Source organism: Maylandia zebra, linkage group LG3 (assembly GCF_041146795.1).
Source record: "Maylandia zebra isolate NMK-2024a linkage group LG3, Mzebra_GT3a, whole genome shotgun sequence".
In the NCBI taxonomy this organism is placed as follows: domain Eukaryota; kingdom Metazoa; phylum Chordata; class Actinopteri; order Cichliformes; family Cichlidae; genus Maylandia; species Maylandia zebra.
In genome coordinates, this window is record NC_135169.1 from 34,962,628 (window position 1) to 34,982,719 (window position 20,092).

The window sequence follows — 20,092 nt, forward strand, 5'->3', positions numbered from 1 at the left end:
TGGCTCAGCTGTGAAGAGTGCTGACTTTGACCATTCGAGCAGCTGTTTTGTTAGTGAAGTGTTGCAGTATCTTGGACTGCCCGTTCTCCTGAGGATGCCTTTGTTTGCCAACAATTACTTATAATTACTCCTTCAAAGACTCGCTAATTGGTTTCAGTCACAAGCAGGAGTCGGGGGATTTGAAATAAGAGGCGCCAACTGGTTTTTGAAGAACTGGGTGTGCCTGTATCCACCAGAGCCCCTGGTAATTATGTGGCTAATTGTAAAATCTAAAGAATAATTTGTCTTTGACTGCTGGGGATTGTCATGCTTTGTGTGCTGCCCCATCCTCTCAACTGGGGGAACAAAGAAGCAGTCTCTCCAATGCAACATGGTGCAACATGCCTTTACATGCTCAAGGACTGCAGCTGCACCCCTTCCTACGGGACGTCTTGGATGGATGCTGAGTCTGTTCTTGCCTCCCGGTGTAACATACGTAGGTGGGTGGGTGCATGTCTGAGATGATCCATTATGTCACCAGATCCCTAAGAATAGTTTCTGTGTGTCCCGCTAAGGTACTGAGGCAAGTGTGACGTCCAGAACTTAGCTGTTGTTGGGCCAAACCCAGCAGAAACAGAGGCCCTACTGTTTCACAGCGTCAGGCACACCCAGCCGCACACACACACGCACAAATGTACGGACACATGGAACCGTTTAAAGTTTTCCTCTGCCACTGTTCGAAATGCCCCCAGAATAAACACCCAGAGCAGATCTGAACCAGCAAGGCCAACGATCCTCATTAGAGAGGCTGTGACGCAATGCGATGGTAACGAAAGTTAGTGGGTTTCAGATGTTTGCTCAGTGTGGTATTGCACATGTGGTTAAATAAAGAAATGTGAAACTGCTGGAGGAGCACGGTGACACAAAATATCACAACTTTTTCTTTTTTTAGTTTCACCTACTTTTGGAGAATGACAAGAAATATAGCAAGTCTTAATCTTCTTCTTCTCCTTGGATCATCTAGCTCCATATCAACCGCTGTCACACCAGCCGTCTGCGTGTCCTCATTCACTTCCTCTAGATTCCAGCAAATGAAAAAGGCAAGACTGACAGAAATAAAATTAAAATTAAAAACAAGCTGTGTGAAATACCTATTTCAAACTGAATATCTATGGATGTTTGACCTTTACTTGGACGAAAGGAGCTCTCTAAAAGTGAGAACCTGGACCAAAAAAGGGAAATTTAGATCATCAGATCATTAATTTCCACATTTCGCGACTAAATGTGCAGGATTGTATTTGCATGATAACAAACTGGGTCAGTGGATCAGGTTGCCTGGTTAAATAACGCTGCTTTTGATTACTCTGTGCACTGTAGAGCTTTTTTTTTTTTTTTATTGTTGTCACCCATATTCTATATAATGTGAAAATATTATTATTTCTGGAGAAGTGTGTGTAAAAATGACAATGCTTCCCGTTGTGAGAAAAATATAAAAGAAAATCCAGGGTACTTGACCGCCCTGATACTACAGTGAAAATGTAAATAAGTCATAAATTAAGACAACAGTTCCAGTAAGTGAAAGCGGGTCTATTGTTGCCCGCCCCGTCTTGCCTGTAAATCCCTCTCTTATAAATCATCGCTACTGCCCTGTGGCCCCCACCACAGCACCCCCGCTCTGCTCGGACGCAAACGCTCGTTCGCGTGTGACGTGCTCGCGCCTGCGCTGTTTAAAAACGGCGGTCCCACGGGCGCTCGCCTCATCCAACGTTTCAGAGAGCAGAGAAGAGAGGTGCGAGTCAGTCAGTCAGTCAGTTCTCTAACCGCACAGAGTTCACACAGAGAGGAGCTTCGGAGTTGCTTTGCGGTTACAGACAGCCGCACAGTTCTGTGCAGGATTGCAGAGTTTCACCTGCCCGAGATCACGGGACGCTACGGTTCACCTGAGCGGCACCAAAACGTCGTTTGCATGAAACTGAAGCCAGGTAAGTTTCACGTCCTAACAAGTAATTTGGTTGTCGTGTAGCGCTCTAAACGATGTATAGAAAACAACAACAGTTTGATAGGTGTTGAAACTCTGCTGGGAATATCTGCTGAGCAAATATAGGAGGGTTTTCTCAGCAAGTTTTAAGCCCAAGTTTGGAGACACGTCGGGTCTAGCCGAACCCCGCAGCAAAATCAGCTCTTTTAGAGTTATCTCGTTTTTTCTAATAATATTCACTTCGCACGCTAACTTTGAGTTATTTTCAATCATCTTTTAGATTTTGGTTGTCAATTCGGCTTGGATGTATTGAGCGAGGAACTGAAGCAACTGCTTACTGACAGTCTTCTGTTCTTATTTTCTACAAACGAAAGCATCACAAAGCGTACGTGCCACTTATTTTGGATGGAGGGTTATTCCGGGCATCTATGAACGTGTTCTGCGTGAAATAAACAGGCTCACATGCTCGGGGTAAATGTAAACAAAATGTTCTTTCCACTTCCAGAGATTGTAGATATTTGCATGAGCTAGTTTTATATTTGCGTGCACGAGAAAACGACAGTGTATTCTGATGCACGTGAAGTGTTACCTGGATGGAAATTTGGGATTACATTTCTCTGATTGTGCGTCAGAGACTTCGGTTAAATGCAAAAGTGTGTGTGTGTGTGTGTGTGTGTGTGTGTGTGTGTGTGTGTGTGTGTGTGTGGGGGGGGGGTGGTGTGGACCCACACAATTAACTGTACCTGTCCATGTGTGCACTGGTCATATGTAACTGTACCAAAACCTGCAGGTTTGGGCTCTACCTTTGCTGTGCTGTAGGCTGAACCTGCAGCTCTTTCATGAGATGACACACTTTTCATAAGCATGTCATTGTGTTGCGGGAAAAATGCTTAGGTGGGGGGTGGGGGGGGGGATGCAAAGCTGTTTCCTGCGCAGGGGTTTGAGCAACAATGGCCACCACCTTAGAACAGTCGGCGGTTCTCTGTGCGAGTCACTTCTGAGGAGGGAGCTAGGATGTTGAAAGAATGGCCAAGAAAAGGGAGAGGAAAAAATATAAGGAGCAACACAATGGAGAGCAGGCAGCTCTGTCGGTATGTAGGATAGGAGAGACAATGGGTGGCCAGATGTGGTTGCATAAGACTTTTTTATTTTTTATTTCTCTGCAAGATCACAAAAGCCTTTAAGTCCTCCAGAAGTGGTGTAATTGAGTTTGCAATGCACAGTTCGTTTTGAACATGGCCCTAGTGTTTGCCTGTGTCACTTTAGCTTTTTACAGTAATCTTCCATTTGTTCTGGCACGTTTCCAGTTCCATCATTGTGTTTGTTTCTTAAGAGTACAGTGACAGCAAAGCCCAAGGCAAACTGTAAATATTTAATGGGTGCTGTCTGTCTGTAGGGACTGAATACTTCACTGACTGCAACTTCTGTAACCAAACCTGTTTGGTGACTTTGTCTCTTTCCCATTTGCGAGTTGTGATGACTTGTCTCTTTTTGCATCATAAGTGCAACCTTGTTTTTGTTACTTAATTTATTAGAAAGTACATAGCCTCTCATTTTGCCTGATTTATCCCCTGCTCGGCTTATCGGTCGTCTCTGGATTTGCTAACGTCACCGTCTTCGTCTGCCTCATTTCAGATAAAAGCAGTGGATGCAGCCACGCTCCATTTAAAGGAGGGTGGAAGATTGGGAGACGCGCTGACGAGAACCCGGTTACGACTAAAAGTTCCAAGCCCAGCCTGAAACGCATCATGTCCCTCAGCACCTTCCACCTCATGCAGACCCTGAAGAACTCGCCCGCCGAGCTGCGGCGCAGATTCCGCCGCGACCAGACGGAGTCCTTGTCCCACGGCGACCCTCTGTTCAAAGTGCACTACCTGGGGACGGAAAAGATCTTTTCTCTGGACCGGGAGCAAGCAGAGGAGGCCATTTCTCACTTGCTGGAGGGTATCGCGAACGGGAAGAAGCTCAGGAAGGACCACGCCCTTGTCGTGCGGCCCAGATACGTCGAGGTCAAAGAGCTGAGCACGGGTCGGCAGCTCACGAAGACCTACCTGCAGGACATTGCGTACTGCGCCGCCGACACCAACCGGCCCAACGTCTTCTTGTACATCTGCAAGCACCGGGGGCAGCAGCTGCAGTGTCGGGTGTTCTGGTGCAGCCGTGCGGAGCGAGCGCGGGACATGACCGCCTGTCTGGGACTCTCCTTCCAGCGGGCGATGAGCGACTGGCAGCAGACCGGCGTGGCCACGATGCCGTCGGGAGAGGTGAAAGGAAAACTTGCAGAGGACTCGTCCAATTCTCAAGTCAAAGCAAAGAGCTCCACGCTGCCAGCCGGTCTGGGAAAAGGTGAGAATTCAGCACTGCCACATAAAAGTTGAACCAGGAAGACTTTAAACTCAAGCTAGCCTTATTTGGTGCCAACTTACCCAAACAATCACACAGTGTGCTTCTCTCAGATAATGACAACCTAGGCCTGTCTAGAGGCTGGCTTTCACTGTTGATAATTCAGCTGCAGCAGCCAAGCCAACATCCCTGACTCTGTCCTTTTCCTTCACAGTTCGCTGGAGGAAGAGAGGCTCTGTATCCCGCAGCCCCATGAGAACAATCACCAGGAGAGGATCGTCCTCTGACAGCTTGAACTGAAACCTGTTCTTTTTTCTTTTTTTTTGTTGTTGTGGTCAGATGTGGGACCACTTTATTGACAACCTCGCTGAAGGGAAGCGACTGATTGAAAAATACAATGAAGACCACAGTGGATGTTAATGAGACATGAGAAAGGTCCATATTTGGATATAAGAACTGGTCATGGGTGGATGCTGCCGTAATCAGTGAGGACTTGGAGATAGGAGATTTTTTTTCTTTTTGACTGGGCAGAGTTGCCTTTGGACTTTTGCAAGCGCAGAGTCCAACCGGGCACAAGATACTGAACTGTGACAGGCCGCAAGGCTGTGTGAGGACTAGACTGGGACATACCCAAACTGTCTGTCATGGGTTTTTAATTTTGTTTTTGGGCTTGTTTGATGTTCTGTTTGATGCTGAAGCCACCAAAGACTTTGATCTGCTGGAAAGAGACAGTTAAACCAACCAAGTACCTGCTCTTGGCCAAACAGTCCCCCGGCAAAACTGGAAAAGCACCACGAGAACCTGGAAGTCCTTTTTTTTTCTTCTTTTTCGAGATTTATTTATATTTAAGTGACACATGTGACAGAGTCATGAAGTAGTTATTTTCTTTTTCAGCCTGTTCCATTAATGAGCATTTCTTTTTTTTGTTTTTGTTTTTTTTCCCTACTTTTGTAGTTGGATGAACAAATTTAAGACGACTAAGACAATGCGGGCATGTCATACCAAAGTAAAGTTTAGTTTGTTTTTTCCTTTCCCCACCAAGTCTGTGATATGCATAATTAGTCTGAGCACATTCGAGTCCTTTTTAAGATGATCTCACTCAGGAAATTGAAGTTTTTATTGATATGAGGTCAGTTCTCAGTGTAATGCATGCCAGAGGGAAAATGGACATTATCAGAATAGAGGTGTTAATAATAATAATAATTTTAAAAAGTCTCTGCTTAACCTGCAAAACAAAAAAAGGTCCTAATTGTCTTTAGCAATAAATAATTAGCATTTATGTGAGGGGTGGGGAAGCCTCAGCAGTGACTTGCTGGTTGTTTGTGTCCCACACTGGGAACACTGTGTTCCTGTGTGAAACCTGCGTGAGGAATGCCGGGCCATGCACCTGCATTCCAAATAGGGGGGGAAACTTGAGATGAAGGGTGGCGGCGCCTTTCTTTCCTAGAAAAACCCCAAATTCTTCTTGTCCACCCGTGACTTTGCATATTGAGCAGCCTTGTCGGTAAACAGCACGCCGTGCTTTTTTTTTTTTTTTTTAAATTGCTCCTTCACATCAATAAAAGCCATAAAAGGTGCCGGAGTCCATCTAGAGTGACCGTTCTGGTCACACACGTGTGCCGTGTTGCGTAACTTGTGCCATGATGGTAATTTTTTATCTCTAGGTTTACAAACATGAGAGACAGGAGGATTGTTGATGAAGCCAGAGGTTACTGTTAACTCCATTTTCTGTTTTCTGACCAAAACGAAGCTAAAAATGTCTTTTCTTTTTAAACAGGGAAGGTTTTTTTTTTTTTTTTCCTGACTGATGTGCAACCAGGTTGTTATCGGTTAATTTTAACATGATGTACCTGACTTTTTAATTACAAACGGCACAAGCCTCATCTCAGAAAAGGCGTCGATGTGCCCGCTTTTAAGATGTATTTAACGAGTGTTCTGTTTTTATGTTGTCGTACATATTTAAATATGTATTTTATGGAATATTAAAAGTTTTTTTATAAAGCATTTGTTTGCCTGTGCATTTTGTACTCTTACTACTCTGACCCTCGATTAATCATTCTGTTTCCAGGCTTCCAGTTTTAAAATGCTATATTTGGTCTGAAGAAAACCGATTTAAGTATGTGGGAGTGGGTGGAGAGGAAGAGATTGAAGGTTTTAGGGGTTACGGGGCAGCACGTTCAGATGTCCTGGGATTTATTTAGAATTTTAGTCATGTGACTCATTTCCCAGGGTTATTCCTCTAGTTCTTTAAAATTGTTAATATCTGACACCTGCAACCAAAGGTGATTCATCTCCATCTGCATGGGTTACTGCAGCGTTTGAGAATTTCATGCCTCACTTTGGAGGAAAAGTGAAGAAGTCCATATATTTTGGAGTTAATTTTCCTAATGATACGGAGCTCCCCGATAGCCTGCTTCTGCTTCCTTCCTATTTTGTACCATGGCATGATTTACAGTTCAAAATAATCCTTATTTCTCTCATACTAGGCTTCGTGCAGCCCCTCACCTCATCCTCTGCACCAACAAGATACTTTAGCCCCTCCCCCTTTAAGCCATCTTTCTCTTGATTGGCTGCCCCTTGCAAACAGAAGCACCAAGCACATAGAGCACTCTGATTTCTGAGCTTTTGGCTCACAAGGATTACTAGTTTTTTGGGTTTTTTTGTTTTGTTTAGTTTTGTTTTGTTTTTGTTCCTACATTAATAAAAGGCCAGCTTGATGTAGCTCACAGTATATGCAAACAATCAGAATCACTCTTCTGCAGAAGAGCCGTGCACCGCGGCGCTGCCGGAGCTCTCTCTAAGTCGCTGCAACTCGAGCAGGGAGTGTACATGAAGACGCCTGAGAGGCTTCACCTCTTCCACCACTGAAAGGAAGAACAAAACAAAACATCATCACGGACACTCAGCAATGCTCTTAAATGATTATGTATCCAAGCTAAGTATGTTAGGAGAAAGGCTTCAGGTTTCATGCCTTTAAAATATAGCTAAACAGCACCACCTGCTGGTATAGTAAACCAAGAGTGATAAAGGTTCGCACCTTTATCATAATGCAACTCGTCCCGGTTGCCGTAAACCACGTACATCTCCAGGAAGTTAAGGAGAGCTCCCGTGACAAGAAAGCGTTCGGCGAGAGGAAGACTTTTGATGTAACGCATGTCCAGGGCGAACGGGTTGGACGGAGAGGGAACGGTGCAGAGGCACACCAGCTCACTGACAACGTCCCACACACGAATTGCTGACGAAGGACAAAAGAAAGAAAAGTTTGATGTTTTTATTGTGAGATGTCATGCACTGCACATAAACATATATGCATTAACCAAAGCACTAGGAGCCTTTTTCCACGGCCCTAATCCACCGTAAATACTGATCTCCGCGAGGCTCGAGCTGCAGCACAGACACATCTGCATCTGATTTAGCTCATGGAAAATGGTGTAATTATTGAATCAGTTCACTGAAACAATAACTTTCTCCTGTTAGGATTCCACACATTGTTTCCATACCTCGCGTCTGCCAGTCTGCAATGGACTTGAGTTTCATGGGCGTGTCTTTGACCATCGAATCTGTGCCACCGATGTTGACTAGGCGCTCGTGATTGGAGCGTATCCACGCGTAGGGGCGTCCGTATTTGACGTAGCCGGCCAATAGAAACAGAGTGCAGTTGACCTCCTGTTAGAGGGGGACAAAGTGTGGGCTGCGAGGCTGAGTGAGCAATTTAAATAACAGAGGCAAGAGAAGAACGCTTATACTGGCTTCTGCACTTCGCCTCCTTGCAGGTACTTACGGGTACTGCTATCTCCCTTTCACTGGGAGATGCTGGGAGAAGATGCTCCTCGATGCAGGCCTCCCTGTGACTGCAGAAAGAGCTCCAATGATTTATCAGTTTCATGCAAACCTGGAGAGCCAGTAGGAAGTTTCTACTCATACTTCCACATCTAAATCCTCTTACATGTATCATTTTTTACCCAGTTAGGAGGAGATTACTTTCCACGATGCACAATAAAAAATATTGCAATTCTTAAAATGCCTCAAACAACCCAAGCTGCCCTCTGAACCCAAGCACATATGTGTTACTATCCACACGCACACACAAACTTGCAGTCAATCACCTGGCAGTCTGTGGCTGTGTCTTGGTATGTGACCGGGAGCCTCGTGGGCCCGGAGGCTCCCCGGGCAGGGGGGAGCTGCTACGGCTGGTCAGACTGGGAGAGCTGCTGCTGGGAGAGACATCACTGCTGTTACAGCTGCTGGTGGAGGAGTAGGAGGAGGCTCTGGACACCATAAAGCCTGGGGAACGCCAACCCTGCGAACAAAAATAAAGGGAAAGGGAGAGAAAGCTGCTGTAGAAGTCATAGATGTGCCCTAGATAAGACAGTGAGACTGGGGAGGTGTGTGAATGTTTCACTTGGACTGTACTGCCAAAAGTATTCACTCACCCATCCAAACCATTGAATTTTGTAAAAATCGAGCACCTAGGCATGCAGATTGCTTCTACAAACATCTGTGAAAGAATGGGTCACTCTCAGATCAGTGAATTCCAGCTTGGTACTGTGATAGGATGTCACCTGTGCAACCAGGCCAGTTGTGATATTTCCACACTACTAAACATTCCACAGTCAAGTGTTAGTGGTATTATAACAAAGTGGAAGTGGAAGAGCGGGTTCAACGAATGACCTCTGCACACCAACTTTCTGCAGAGTTAAGACGCGTTCTGTGGAGTGGCGATTCACGCTTCTCCGTCTGGCAATCTGATGGATGAGTCTGGGGCTGGTGATTGCCAGGAGATGGTACTCGATGGTGTCTGACTGCACTGTGCCAAATTTAAAGTTTGGTGGAGGGGACAATTTCATGCTTCCAACTTTGTGGGAACAGTTTGAGGATGGCCCCTTCCTGTCCCAACATGACTGCACACCAGTGCATGAAGCAAGGTCCATAAAGACATGGATGAGAGAGTTTGGTGTGGAAGAACTTGACTGGCCTGCACAAAGTCCTGACCTTAACCCGACTGAATACCGTTGGGGTTAATCAGAGAGGAGACTGTGAGCCAGGCAGTGTCTGACCTCACAAATGTGCATCAGGAAGAACTGTCAAAAATTCCCATAAACACTCCTGAACCTTGTGGAAAGCCTTCCCAGAAGAGTTGAAGTTTTTATAGCTGCAAAGGGTGGATTGACATCATTTTAAATGCTAGGGCTTAAGAACAGGATGACACTCAAGCTCATATGCCTGTGAAGACAGATGAGCAAATACCTTTTGGCAGTATAGTCTATATAATCACCCAGTTTCTCTACAGAAACTCACCAGATCCTCATTAACAACTGTCAGCAGCAACTCCTCTTTCCCCCTGAGCCAAGGCTGGAAGTATTTAAAACCCTGCAAAGGAAGCAATGTGATTTTGTGATTTTGCGAGAGGTGAGCCGAGCGTGCACGCGCATGCTGGTGTGGCCAAACCTGCAAGGATCCGAGCAAAGCAAGGTCACCGAGGAAGTGCTGCAGTTTCCTCTTCTGCTCCCTCTCTCGTTTCTGTTCACACATGCACACAGACAGCACAGCGATCTGAACATAACGATAAAAATGACGGCACCACTCCAGCGGGCATCAGCACCCTCTCCCTGCCTGGTATCATAGCAACACTTGCAACGCCTCCTCCTCACCCTGCAGGAGCACCCTGCACCCCCATCAATATTAGTGACAATAAACCCTCCGTTTGTGAAATGAGTCAAAGCACGGACACATGCTGAGAACAAAGAGTGGCATGCTGATATAAAAATGGATCGGGCTGCTCTAAAATCGCACCGATTCACAAACCCCTCACAGCTCATCGTGAGGTAAACGATACTCACACCGGAGCTGCTCATCTTAGGCCAAACTGCGGACGTCGTCGTCTCCCTCACAGGCGCGCACGCTGTGTTTCTATAAGCTGCTGCATGTCAGCATTGAGCCGTGTATTCTGCTGCTTAACGCCACTTCGTTTCTGGATGAACGCTTAGATTTGCACAAAGAGCCTCGGCTTTCAGCGGGTGTTGCCTTTCTTGGTCTGTCAGTAGCATCAATTTGGGGGAAACGAAGCCCCTAGCGGCCGTATCTGCGTACTGCAAGTAAGCTATAACTTTATAGAACTGATGCTTGAAACACACAAAAATAACTTAACTCAGTGGTCAGTTCATTAGGTACACCCTTTCGACTGATTGTTAATATGTAAGTATCTAATTAGCCAATCACATGGCAGCAACAGAATAGGTTTAGACATGCAGTTATGGTCATGGTGAGCTGCTGAAGTTCAAACTGAGAATCTAAAGGGGATTTAAGTGACTCTAAAAAGTCACGGTTGTTGGTCAGAACTGCTGATCTGCAGAAGCACTGGACATTTTCTCTGGAAGGAAATATTTTGTTGATGCCAGAAGTCAGAGGAAAACGCACAAAGGCACTACACATGGGCTACAGGACTTATGTAAGAGTGAAGTCAGACATTTGAACCAAAACAATCATTTTATTCTGATTCAACAGGCACAGCAAATTCACACCTGATCAACAAATCAACACATGTGCAAAAAGAGCATTAGTGAACAGTGCAGCAAAGGATAAAGAGGCTTTATATTGTGCTGCTGTGATTTAGCTAAAGCTTGGTGATCTTCACAGAAGACAAAGGAAAGCTCAGCCTAAAAGTTCCTGGAGACAAAGTGAACAAAGAAGGTCCTGATCTCTTTGGGGGAGATGGTCACAGTGAAATTGTCATCCCGCGTCCGCTGCTGTTTGTTGTCTGAAGGAGAGAGAAAGCAAAAATGGGTGAAGGGATTATTTTTGTTTTGTTTTTTTATAAAAACTGAATCAGTTCAGATATATTCTGTTTGTCACCGTTTTCCAAGTTATCTGCAGTTTTCCACTTCCACCTCTGCAGACTGGTGACATCCCAGGTCCCTGTCAGAGAACGCTCCTCCACACCCTTCACTTCGCCCATGCCTTGCAGAGCTTCCTGTTCACCGTTGTAAAAAAACAAAATAAACAAGAGTAAAAAAAAAAAAAATGAAAATCTCAACTTTTTTCATTTGTCAGTATTAAATTTTCTTTTTATCTGCACCTTTAAGTTTATGGTGACCGGCTTCGAAAGCTCGGGGTCCTCTCCCTCTTCGAAGAGATGCATAATTCTCAACAGGATCCGATCGTAGTCTGGCTGCGAGTGCAAATCTTTACCTGGATGCAGGCCACACGGAAATTAAATCAAACAGTGGAAATCTGCAAAACGGTAATAAATACTAGCCCACAGTTTCTCACAGCTGACCTGACTGTATGTGGCTGAGGTGAACGCTGTGATTGGAGCAGTAGTTCCACCCGGGGACGCTGAGGCTGAGCAGGTGGAGGTTGGGCGGCAGAACAACCGAACGCAACAGAGAACCACGCTTGGGCTCCTTCACCTGCCAGGGCTTCTCTGAGTGTACAAGAGTTTGAGAAGTGGTGTGAAAGGTTGAAATTAAGCTGCTTGTATGGACATTTTACTGACGTGACAATGAAAACCACAGATGAGGATGATGACTCGCAGGGTTGTACTAGTGGCCCACCACTGCATGTGGTAAGCACTTACGAGGCTGGTCTATGGGCATGACGACAGGTCTGTGCTGCAGCTGCACTGCCTCCCTTTGGTACAGCTTTGAGGTGGCACTCACAGAGCCCAGCATCATCCACAGCGTGGGCCTCACAACAGAGCTGTCATTTAGAGTCAGGTTGTACCCGAGGTTCCACTGCAAGTTGTTCCAAAGCCGCCGATGGAGCATGACCTGGAGCAGAAGATGAGATGTTAGGTTGCCTTCTGGGTGAAGGGGCTGCACGGCCAGCTTGTTTGCACGTCTTTTTGTTTTCTATACCTCCAGCTGTCCGTCAGTTTGGCTCGACACACCGTGAGCTCTGTCGCTGACGAGCACCAGCCTGCTGAGGTCATCCTCAATGTAAGCCGTGCGCACCATAGGGAAGTAGTTCTGCAAAACGTGACATATATAGATTATTCGACATGTTGTGCTAGAATGTCTCAAGAAAGGCATTCCTGAAAACACCTACTCGTGCTAAAGTGTTGTTTGTGAATTTCCTGTATGTCCTCTTCATCATCTGATAGCCATTGTCGTCCGAGTACAGAGTCCTGTTGTTCTTCACTGAGGTGCTGGTCCTGAGTACGACCTCTGTGTTGAGGCTGAGTGGGCCCAGAGAGTAGGTCTGCTCCAGCCTGTGGCACGGCAGCTTGGTCCCAAAGCATTCTGGGACACGAGTGGTAATGGAGTAGGCGTAGTCTTTATCGCTCTCCTCTCTAGAACACGGAAGATTTCAAAATGTGAGCATGATCATAACAACTAGTGGTACTTTTAGCAGTAAGAGAAGAGCAAGGTAACTCCCATAACAAAAAATATAACCTACGTAAATAGATGATAAACTACTCGTCACTGTTGCTCACCTGTAGAAGTACTGCCTGATCTCAGTGACAATCTTCCCTGGGATTATCTCCATTTCCACAGCCTTGTAGGCCCGCACAGCTGAACCATTAGCGCTGAAGATGTAGTTATCAGAAATTGGCCCTGCTTTTACGTCTCCATTGGCATCATATTCCCAGAAATCCTGTGTGATCATTACTCTCCTTTTCTCCTCACTGCCGTGTATGAAAAGAGTTGCAGAAATGTGTGAAAACAACTTCTGTTCATTGAAGTATGACAGCTGAACAAGAGTTATGAACTGATGGAGGCTTAAACCCTTACAGATAGGTGATGCTGTGCAGTAGATTGGTGTCCTGGTCGAACAAGAGTTCGTAACATTCGCTGAGAACAGGAAGTAGTCGCCTCCCTGCTTTCGCCCGGTCCTTCACGCTGCGTCTCTCGAACGAAGCGGCCTTAGCTTCAAAAGCCTTGGAATTCTCTGGGAATTTAATTAAGTATTTCCTGTACTGAAGGCCTCCAAGTTCCACTACGATGAAAAGGTCGTAGGTCGCATTGGAGTGTGCTGACCCCTGGATCTGAAAGAGAGAGGGGAAGAGTTGAGATTAATACATACAAATGCAGATAAAACTGCTCATTTAGGAAAAATTAATCACTTGACTCTTAGTTGGTCTGATATAATTAAAGAGGACTTGATGGCTGATGCTGCCAGCTTTAGCTATGCAGATGCTTCTATAGGTACTGATACACTCTGCTTTAGCATTGTTTACTATCAACATACGGTACTGTGCAAAAGTGTTGCGTGACTCCTCAAAGAGATATTAGCAGAAAACTTGGCACATCTCAACCTGATATCTTAAAGAATGTGAGGAAACTAATAAATGCAGGACAAAGGCCTTAAAAGCTTTCAGCAAGATGAAGAGTATCTGGAAATTACATCCTTAAGAAATATGCAAAAACCCCAGTAAAGACCTTTTAGAGCACCCGAGAGATGCATCAGGACCAGTATGTACTCCATCTATTGTAAAAGTGATGATACCCCCCCATCATATACTGCATTTTCATGCATGTTTGCACATTTCTGTAAATCTCTGCACATATTTCCCATTCACCTATCAACATATAAAGAAACCATCAAAACAACAGTACCTGCGCAGGGACGGGCTGTCCATCATCATCAAACACGGCAGCGCTCGGCTGCGTCACGGTTACATTGACGATTGTGGTGATGTTCCACGCCAAAGGGTTATAAACGATGACATGCTGCTCCAAAGCCTGATCAACATCTGCTACAGAGCAAATCGATGAGCAGTTTACTTCCTTTTCGACTTTTACATGCGAAGACATGCACTGGCTAAAGTGCTCTGTTTAGCTCAGTTAATTACTATAAAAACTTTTTCTTTTTTTTAAAGTGGAAGCACTGCAGAAATATCAGATTATTGAAACCTTTTGTAGGGTAGTGCTCGCCAAGGGTGCTGGGACTCATGAGGTTGTGGGGCAACAGAAAGAGAGCAGCTAGGAGCTCCTCTGCTCCCATCATGGCCTGCAGGAGATGCTGCTGGTACATGTCAGCCACTTTGGGAGACTCCGTGCCAGTGATGCCATCGTGATGCTGCACCTGGAATACCAAACCACTCCAAACTGAATGTTCAAACTTAATTACAGAGAAGTATTTAGCATGATGATTGCTTTGCCTTCTAATCCGTATATATTTATTGGACCTTCAAAGTCTTGCAGTATTTGTTATTTCACTATTTTTCAGGAGTACCTCGGAAACAGCCCAGCGCAGCGCTCCGAGTTTGTCCAGGGCCCAGTCCTTGGCCACAGGTCCATCTGGGAAACTGATTCGGTAGCGGGCGAAGAGGGTCTCTGCTGCGTACAGCTTTGAGCTGGCATGTCGCGCCACGCCTTTCAGGACGTTTCTGGAGGCGTAAAACCCCGTCCACGCCTGGTAGGGCTCTAAAAAGTGCGACACATTTCCAATTTACATGAAGTTTGTACGAGACAGCGTGTCGTGTTTTCAAATACACAGTACTTTATGTGAAGAGGACCTCTTCACCGTTTCGTGTTAGGATATCGATTTGTTACCAGTTGAATATGGCAGGAAGTCTTCACTCCCACGCACCTCCCAGGTTAGATTTGATTGGTAGATGGCTTGGAAGTATTCACTCAGAGTGGCGTACTGGACTGTTACCCCAAACTCTTTGCTGTTCTGGTTGATGTACTTCATCAGAGGGTCCATGTTGTTAAACTGTACTGATGAGTTGTAGAACTGCTTGTCACAGCCCTAAAACGGGACGATCGCACATGTGAGTAGGCTGTTTCACAAAACTAACTCCTACATTTTGTCCCGAACCTTAGATACGTTTACCATAGACTGTATATAAAAGATGGACACTTCCACAGTAGAGTCCCACTTTGAAACTTCGTTTTGAAGTTTCCCATTTTTTCTTTGTAACAGATCATATTTGGAAAAGAGAGTGAAGTGGTAAGTCATCAGCTAACAATATCTAGCTTGATTAGGGTCATAGTCTCTCTGAACAAATAAAAGATTGCTTCTTTTATGGTTTATTGGTGCCGTTACCCACACCAAGCAACATTATTTGTCAGATAACATCTTTAAAAACAAGAAAAGAAGTTCTTTAGTTTTGTATTGCAAGCTTTAAATATGCTTCTAACCCAAAGTTTAACATTTCTACAAAGAGGTTCTCACTTTTTGGAGCTTGCCTTTTTTGGGGGCTTTAGACGAACTGCATTTCATCCCTTAAGATTGTTACTTGGATTTGATACAAGATGGATGGATGGGCGGGTGGATGATTTACAGTTCTTTTTGACTTACCCATGGCCAAAGCACATGATGAGTTCTAAACCACGCTGCTCTCTGCTTGATGTTCTCCACCATAGTCTTGGCGTAAGCATGGACTGTCTCCTTGGTCACAGGTAGGCTCATGTTGGGGTAAATTCCATCTTTAGGTGGGTCCGGAAACAAGGCAACTCCATTCCAATAGAAACCAGACCTGAGACATAAGAGGAAGAACAAGAATAGTTATTAAAGATATACCGTATTAATGACGACCACAAATGTAACATAAGGCACCAGAGAAGCTAAAAATGAAGCACCGGTTGGAGAATGGCAGGTAGGATGGAGTGCAATAGCTGAACTGGTCCATGGTGTGAGTGAAGATCTCTTGCTGTGATTTCAAAGAGGGAGAGCCTCGCCATACAAACTGCAGTTTCTGTGTTGGAAAACATAAAACTAGATTAGCTATAAATATTTGGAGCACAGATTGAGACGACCATGTGACTGTTGTTTTTATGCTGCGCTACCTTGTTTTTCTGCATGGTATCCTTAAGGTCATAGTCAATGCGAGAGATGAGATGTGCATTGAATCCAGCCAGGGCAAACAGTACAGGGGTGGTGGCAGAGGCTCCGAAAGGATCCACATGCCATGAGAACTGAGGACGCACCCCAAACGTCTCATACAGGAAGCCGTGACCCTCTGAAACAGCAGGGAGGTTCTCAGTTACTGTGGATTTTTCCTTCCCGCTGTCACCAAGCGCTTACTTATATGCTGTCACTTGATCATTGGGGTTTTCTCACTATTACTCTAGGGTTGTTACCTTACAATATAAGGCACCTTGAGGTGACTGTTGTTGTGACTGTGGTGTTATATAAATAAATAAAACTAAACTGTGCACACCCCTGTTAAAATCTCAGGTTTTTGTGATGGTTTATTGTGGTCTTATTTTTATTTTAACAACAGAAACCTGATATTTTAACAGGAATTGTTCACATCTTTAGAACCACTGTATGTTATTGCTGCAGCTGTGGACTGAAGGAGCAGGAAGTGTGTGGCGTTACCCATCATCTGCAAGATGTCATCGTCCAGGTCAGTTACAGCCTCATCGTGCATCACTTGACCTCCGATGATGAACTCAAGACGACCTTCTTTGATAAGCTGTCGTACCTGGAGAGAAAGAGAGAGGAGTTTGCACAAAAACCACAGCAGGGTTAATCTAAGAGAAAACAGCTGGGATGTTTAATTTCTGGGGCGTTATCGTGTACCCTCCATAGTCACGTAGCCGTGAATATATATCCTCACCTGTTTCTTTTGTGTGACCGAGGCCACGGTGTCCCACCAGAGACGGAAAAACTCCTGCTCCACAGCGATGAACCTGCGCTCTTTAACCTTTGACAGCTCCTCAGTCACACTGCTGTACACATTAGCTGCATAGGCGTGCATACTCTCCTGCACTCACATTTATAAACACATTTACCCAGATTAAAGCCCAATCTGCGCGTTATATGCATCTCAACTTTTTAGCCGGGTTAAAGACACCTACCTGGATAGTGTACACCCAGCCAACATCCATGTGACTGTGAGGGATCACAAACGTCTGAATCGGCTCTTCTTGCCCTGCCACTCCATGCGAGAACCAGCAGCAAACAGCAAACACGACAGCCGTTACAAATCCCATCTTTGAATCCCATACGAGAGAAGAGGGCTTAGATAACTTGGCTGACTTCCTTATTATTGTTGTACTACGGCATGTGACTGTGACGACGGAAGCCCAGACAGGCCAAACCGCCGACTTGTCGTGTCGCCTTTTTTTTAAAGGCACCAGTGACCTTTTCACCGGAAGCAGTCAGTGTAAACAGTGCGCACATTTGGAGGTGAGAGCGATATTTTTCTACCCAGCAGAGAAAATGTCTAAAAACACGAAAATAATGTTGGTGTTTGGAGGGTTTGTGACGGCCGTTGCTGCTGCGTTTTACCCCATATTTTTTTACCCTCTCACACACAAAGACGAGTACAGTAAGTTGTCTTTCTTTGCTTTCATTTAGTTACACAATTAGTTTAGAAAGCCTGGCCTAATGTCGTTTACAATTCTCCTTAGTTACGGCTGAGCTAAATGTCATTTTACTCCACAAATGATAAGCAGTCCGTGTAGGTTTGTTTAGCTTAGCTAGCATAAAGAGTGCCATTGAGGTAACTCATGTAATCTAACACATACATTCAGTTAGAGCGCCCGTTAAGAGTCAAAGGTGATTATGAACATTATTTGACTTGAATAAATCCAGCTACTACATTAATACTGCTACATTTCTTCCCTGTTTTAAAGGAAGTTATGTCAGCTAAGACAAATATAGTCCTTATCAGGTACATGGAGAGCTGTCGTCCTGACATACATGGGACATGAAGACAGTAAAGACTGGTAATAACCAGCTGTAGTGTTTAAAAAAACAAAGGAAATTGTTTATATCAGTGACTTTAGCTGCAAGTTGTTGTTGTTTTGTTTTTGTTTTTTTTTAACAGATTTACCCAAATTGCTCTGTTATTCTGTCCTTGCTAGGAGAAGTCCAAAAGGTGAACCGGGCAGGGATCAACCAGGCAGATGTGCAGCCTGCGGGTAAGTGTGAGCTGTTATCAGCTTGTTTGTACAGCTTGCATACTGTACATACAAATTCATGAATTACAACATATATCTTAAGAGTAAAGGGGATCGCTATTGTTATATTTTCTCTCTAGTACAGTACTGTGCAACGGTCTTAAAACACTCCTCATTTCTTTATATTTTGCAACGAAAATGGGAAACGGCTTCAGTAAGTTATTGTGCAAACATACATGGAATTACAGTATATAAAGGCAAAAACAGAGTTTGTACAATCCTAATGAGTTTGAAAGTCACTATTTGGTATGACCACCTTTATTCTTCATCACAGCCTGAACACTCTTACGCAATTCAATTTTATTTATATAGCGCTAAATCACAACAGCAGTTGCCTCAAGTTAGCTTTCTTGTCGTTTCTTTAAGTAGTCTTCAAGAATAGTTCTCCAGGCTTCTTGAAGGACATTTAAAGCTCTTCTTTGGATGTTTCTGCCTTTTGTTCTGTTGTCTGTTAAGATGATCTCACACTGCTTCAACGATGTTGAGGTCCAGCATCTGGAGAGGCCAATCCATGACTGATAGACTGATTATTATTAATGAGAGCTCTCTGTCTCTGTGTCTCTTTTTTTGTCTGAAGGTATGAAGATATGGTCTGATCCATTCAAGGCTGCAAGCAAATGATGACCACAGTGACCCCTTCACTGAGACGCTGCTGCAGACTCTGAGTACAGAGTGTCTTTTTGATATGTGCTTGGTGTGTGTGTGTGTGTGTGTGTGTGTGAGTGAATGACTGTTGAGTGTTAAGTTACCTGTTAAATAAACTATAATCAACTACTTAAGAACCCAAACGTGGATATCTTTTTATTATATTGTGTTTAGATGGAGGACGGCTAGCTACACAGAAGCACAGATACAAAACAATGGCTGTTTTGTTTTTACCCTAAATTCAACCTAGAGCCACCTGCTGGTCTCCTGTTGCCCACATGAGGGCGCACCACTCCTGTGTGTTCCCGCTAAAGGCAGTGGACTGTGTAATGTCTTGTTTGTGCATCTGAGATATTTTGGAAAAACCATTGTATTTCCAAAAAAGCTTTGCTCTGGTATGCAGCCTGTAGGAAATTATAATAAAATGCAGTGGTTTGTTTACCCATCTCATTCACAGGAATCCCTTTTGACATTTTATTTTGATTTAGTTGATGTGAGAGTCATTAAATCGGTTCAGCAGATGAGGGACAATGTCCAGAAATGTGCGGTATCATCTTCCAAAATGGAAACAGTAGAGACAGAGTTATTCCAGGACACATTGCTGTATTATCATTTCCCTGTCACGCAGGCGGGGTTTAACTGTTGCTGTTTAAATGACATGTGACCGGCTATGTTTTGCCCATAGGCTGAAAGGACGGGGCACGGCTCCACCATCCTCTTGTTCAAATCCTACTCGATGTGATCCAGACTGGCTTTACGAGTCCACGGGTGCTGTAAAAGCAGAGAATTCCAAAACTGCCATTTTTTCCCCCCTCCTGTACTTTTGTGGTTTCCTGACATTGACCAGCTTCCCCCTTTCAGAGTTTGGTCCATCAAAGTCCTTCTGGAAGAAAGATAGATTAAGAAAGAACTAAAGCATGTGTTTATGGTCCTTCAGAGATGGGGCATATTTAAAGTTGCCCTTAAATCTTTCACAGTCCTCGATGTAGCCTGTACTTTCGAGCTTTTAGGGCCATTCGCGAGGCCCGCTGCCAGCAAAACTGACAGCGCAGGCCAGCAACGGCCACTCTCCTTCACAACCCCCAAATCAACAAGCCCCATTGTTTATGAGAGGTTGTTATTGTTGGGCTGCATTCAGAAACAAGAGAAAACTCAAGAGCCCGGCTGTGCAGAGGCGTCCAAAGTAAAGAGAGCGAAAGGAGTGAGGGGGTGGTTAAGGAAAAACGAAAAGCAGAAATTCCTCTCATTCCCCACTGGTGTTTTCCAGATTCCTCAAGCGACAGCTCCT

General features: G+C 44.7%; 4 protein-coding genes across 7 annotated transcripts; 2 read left to right on the plus strand and 2 right to left on the minus strand.

Moving 5' to 3' along the window:
* The first annotated feature begins 797 nt into the window (after positions 1–797).
* Positions 798–6,295, plus strand: si:dkey-19b23.8 (uncharacterized). Its single transcript, XM_012922294.5, has 4 exons — positions 798–805; positions 1,645–1,961; positions 3,593–4,303; positions 4,515–6,295. The coding sequence occupies exons 1-4, from the start codon at positions 798–800 to the stop codon at positions 4,598–4,600; spliced, it is 1,122 nt and encodes a 373-aa protein (XP_012777748.2). The 3' UTR covers positions 4,601–6,295.
* si:dkey-19b23.7 (uncharacterized) lies at positions 5,112–10,346 on the minus strand. Of its 2 annotated transcripts, XM_014409179.4 has the most exons (9): positions 10,141–10,346; positions 9,749–9,820; positions 9,599–9,670; positions 8,407–8,600; positions 8,082–8,151; positions 7,801–7,966; positions 7,338–7,535; positions 7,076–7,164; positions 5,112–6,723 (listed from the first exon to the last, which is right to left on the minus strand). In XM_014409179.4, exons 1-9 carry the CDS (start codon positions 10,153–10,155, stop codon positions 6,685–6,687), a joined length of 915 nt encoding a protein of 304 aa, XP_014264665.1. In that variant the 5' UTR covers positions 10,156–10,346; the 3' UTR covers positions 5,112–6,684. The 2 variants fall into 2 exon arrangements, with proteins under 2 accessions (XP_014264665.1, XP_014264666.1); XM_014409180.4 differs by having other exon boundaries at positions 5,112–7,164.
* Positions 10,347–10,767: 421 nt separating this feature from the next.
* Positions 10,768–17,326, minus strand: man2b2 (mannosidase, alpha, class 2B, member 2). 2 transcript variants are annotated; one of them, XM_004562682.5, is made up of 19 exons: positions 17,053–17,326; positions 16,812–16,958; positions 16,571–16,676; positions 16,036–16,208; positions 15,829–15,944; positions 15,548–15,725; positions 14,797–14,995; positions 14,477–14,667; positions 14,155–14,326; positions 13,858–13,994; positions 13,033–13,286; positions 12,735–12,926; positions 12,347–12,590; positions 12,157–12,267; positions 11,877–12,069; positions 11,577–11,723; positions 11,376–11,488; positions 11,153–11,270; positions 10,768–11,057 (listed from the first exon to the last, which is right to left on the minus strand). In XM_004562682.5, exons 1-19 carry the CDS (start codon positions 17,185–17,187, stop codon positions 10,957–10,959), a joined length of 3,027 nt encoding a protein of 1,008 aa, XP_004562739.1. In that variant the 5' UTR covers positions 17,188–17,326; the 3' UTR covers positions 10,768–10,956. The 2 variants fall into 2 exon arrangements, with proteins under 2 accessions (XP_004562739.1, XP_004562738.1); XM_004562681.5 differs by having other exon boundaries at positions 13,858–13,997; positions 17,053–17,315.
* smim20 (small integral membrane protein 20) lies at positions 17,286–19,258 on the plus strand. 2 transcript variants are annotated; one of them, XM_004562680.6, is made up of 4 exons: positions 17,286–17,525; positions 18,064–18,120; positions 18,737–18,824; positions 18,979–19,258. In XM_004562680.6, the coding sequence occupies exons 1-3, from the start codon at positions 17,417–17,419 to the stop codon at positions 18,778–18,780; spliced, it is 210 nt and encodes a 69-aa protein (XP_004562737.1). In that variant the 5' UTR covers positions 17,286–17,416; the 3' UTR covers positions 18,781–18,824; positions 18,979–19,258. The 2 variants fall into 2 exon arrangements, with proteins under 2 accessions (XP_004562737.1, XP_076737887.1); XM_076881772.1 differs by lacking the exon at positions 18,979–19,258 and having other exon boundaries at positions 18,737–18,947.
* Positions 19,259–20,092: the final 834 nt, after the last annotated feature.

What these genes read in the sequence shown, in the direction of transcription:
- si:dkey-19b23.8 (XM_012922294.5), top strand. An exon ending in TTGCATGAAACTGAAGCCAG is followed by an intron (nt 1,962 to 3,592) that starts GTAAGTTTCACG and finishes GCCTCATTTCAG; the next exon opens with ATAAAAGCAGTGGATGCAGC. An exon ending in GCCAGCCGGTCTGGGAAAAG is followed by an intron (nt 4,304 to 4,514) that starts GTGAGAATTCAG and finishes TTTCCTTCACAG; the next exon opens with TTCGCTGGAGGAAGAGAGGC.
- si:dkey-19b23.7 (XM_014409179.4), bottom strand. An exon ending in CAGTTGTTAATGAGGATCTG is followed by an intron (nt 8,601 to 9,598) that starts GTGAGTTTCTGT and finishes TTTTGTTCGCAG; the next exon opens with GGTTGGCGTTCCCCAGGCTT. An exon ending in AAAGGGAGATAGCAGTACCC is followed by an intron (nt 7,967 to 8,081) that starts GTAAGTACCTGC and finishes CCCCTCTAACAG; the next exon opens with GAGGTCAACTGCACTCTGTT.
- man2b2 (XM_004562681.5), bottom strand. Translation starts at nt 17,187, where the DNA reads ATGGGATTTGTAACGGCTGTCGTGTTTGCTGTTTGCTGCTGGTTCTCG. An exon ending in TACCTGCCATTCTCCAACCG is followed by an intron (nt 15,726 to 15,828) that starts GTGCTTCATTTT and finishes CTTATGTCTCAG; the next exon opens with GTCTGGTTTCTATTGGAATG. An exon ending in CTTCCTGCCATATTCAACTG is followed by an intron (nt 14,668 to 14,796) that starts GTAACAAATCGA and finishes CGCACTTTTTAG; the next exon opens with AGCCCTACCAGGCGTGGACG.
- smim20 (XM_004562680.6), top strand. Translation starts at nt 17,417, where the DNA reads ATGTCTAAAAACACGAAAATAATGTTGGTGTTTGGAGGGTTTGTGACG. An exon ending in CACACACAAAGACGAGTACA is followed by an intron (nt 17,526 to 18,063) that starts GTAAGTTGTCTT and finishes TGTCCTTGCTAG; the next exon opens with GAGAAGTCCAAAAGGTGAAC. An exon ending in GGCAGATGTGCAGCCTGCGG is followed by an intron (nt 18,121 to 18,736) that starts GTAAGTGTGAGC and finishes TTTTGTCTGAAG; the next exon opens with GTATGAAGATATGGTCTGAT.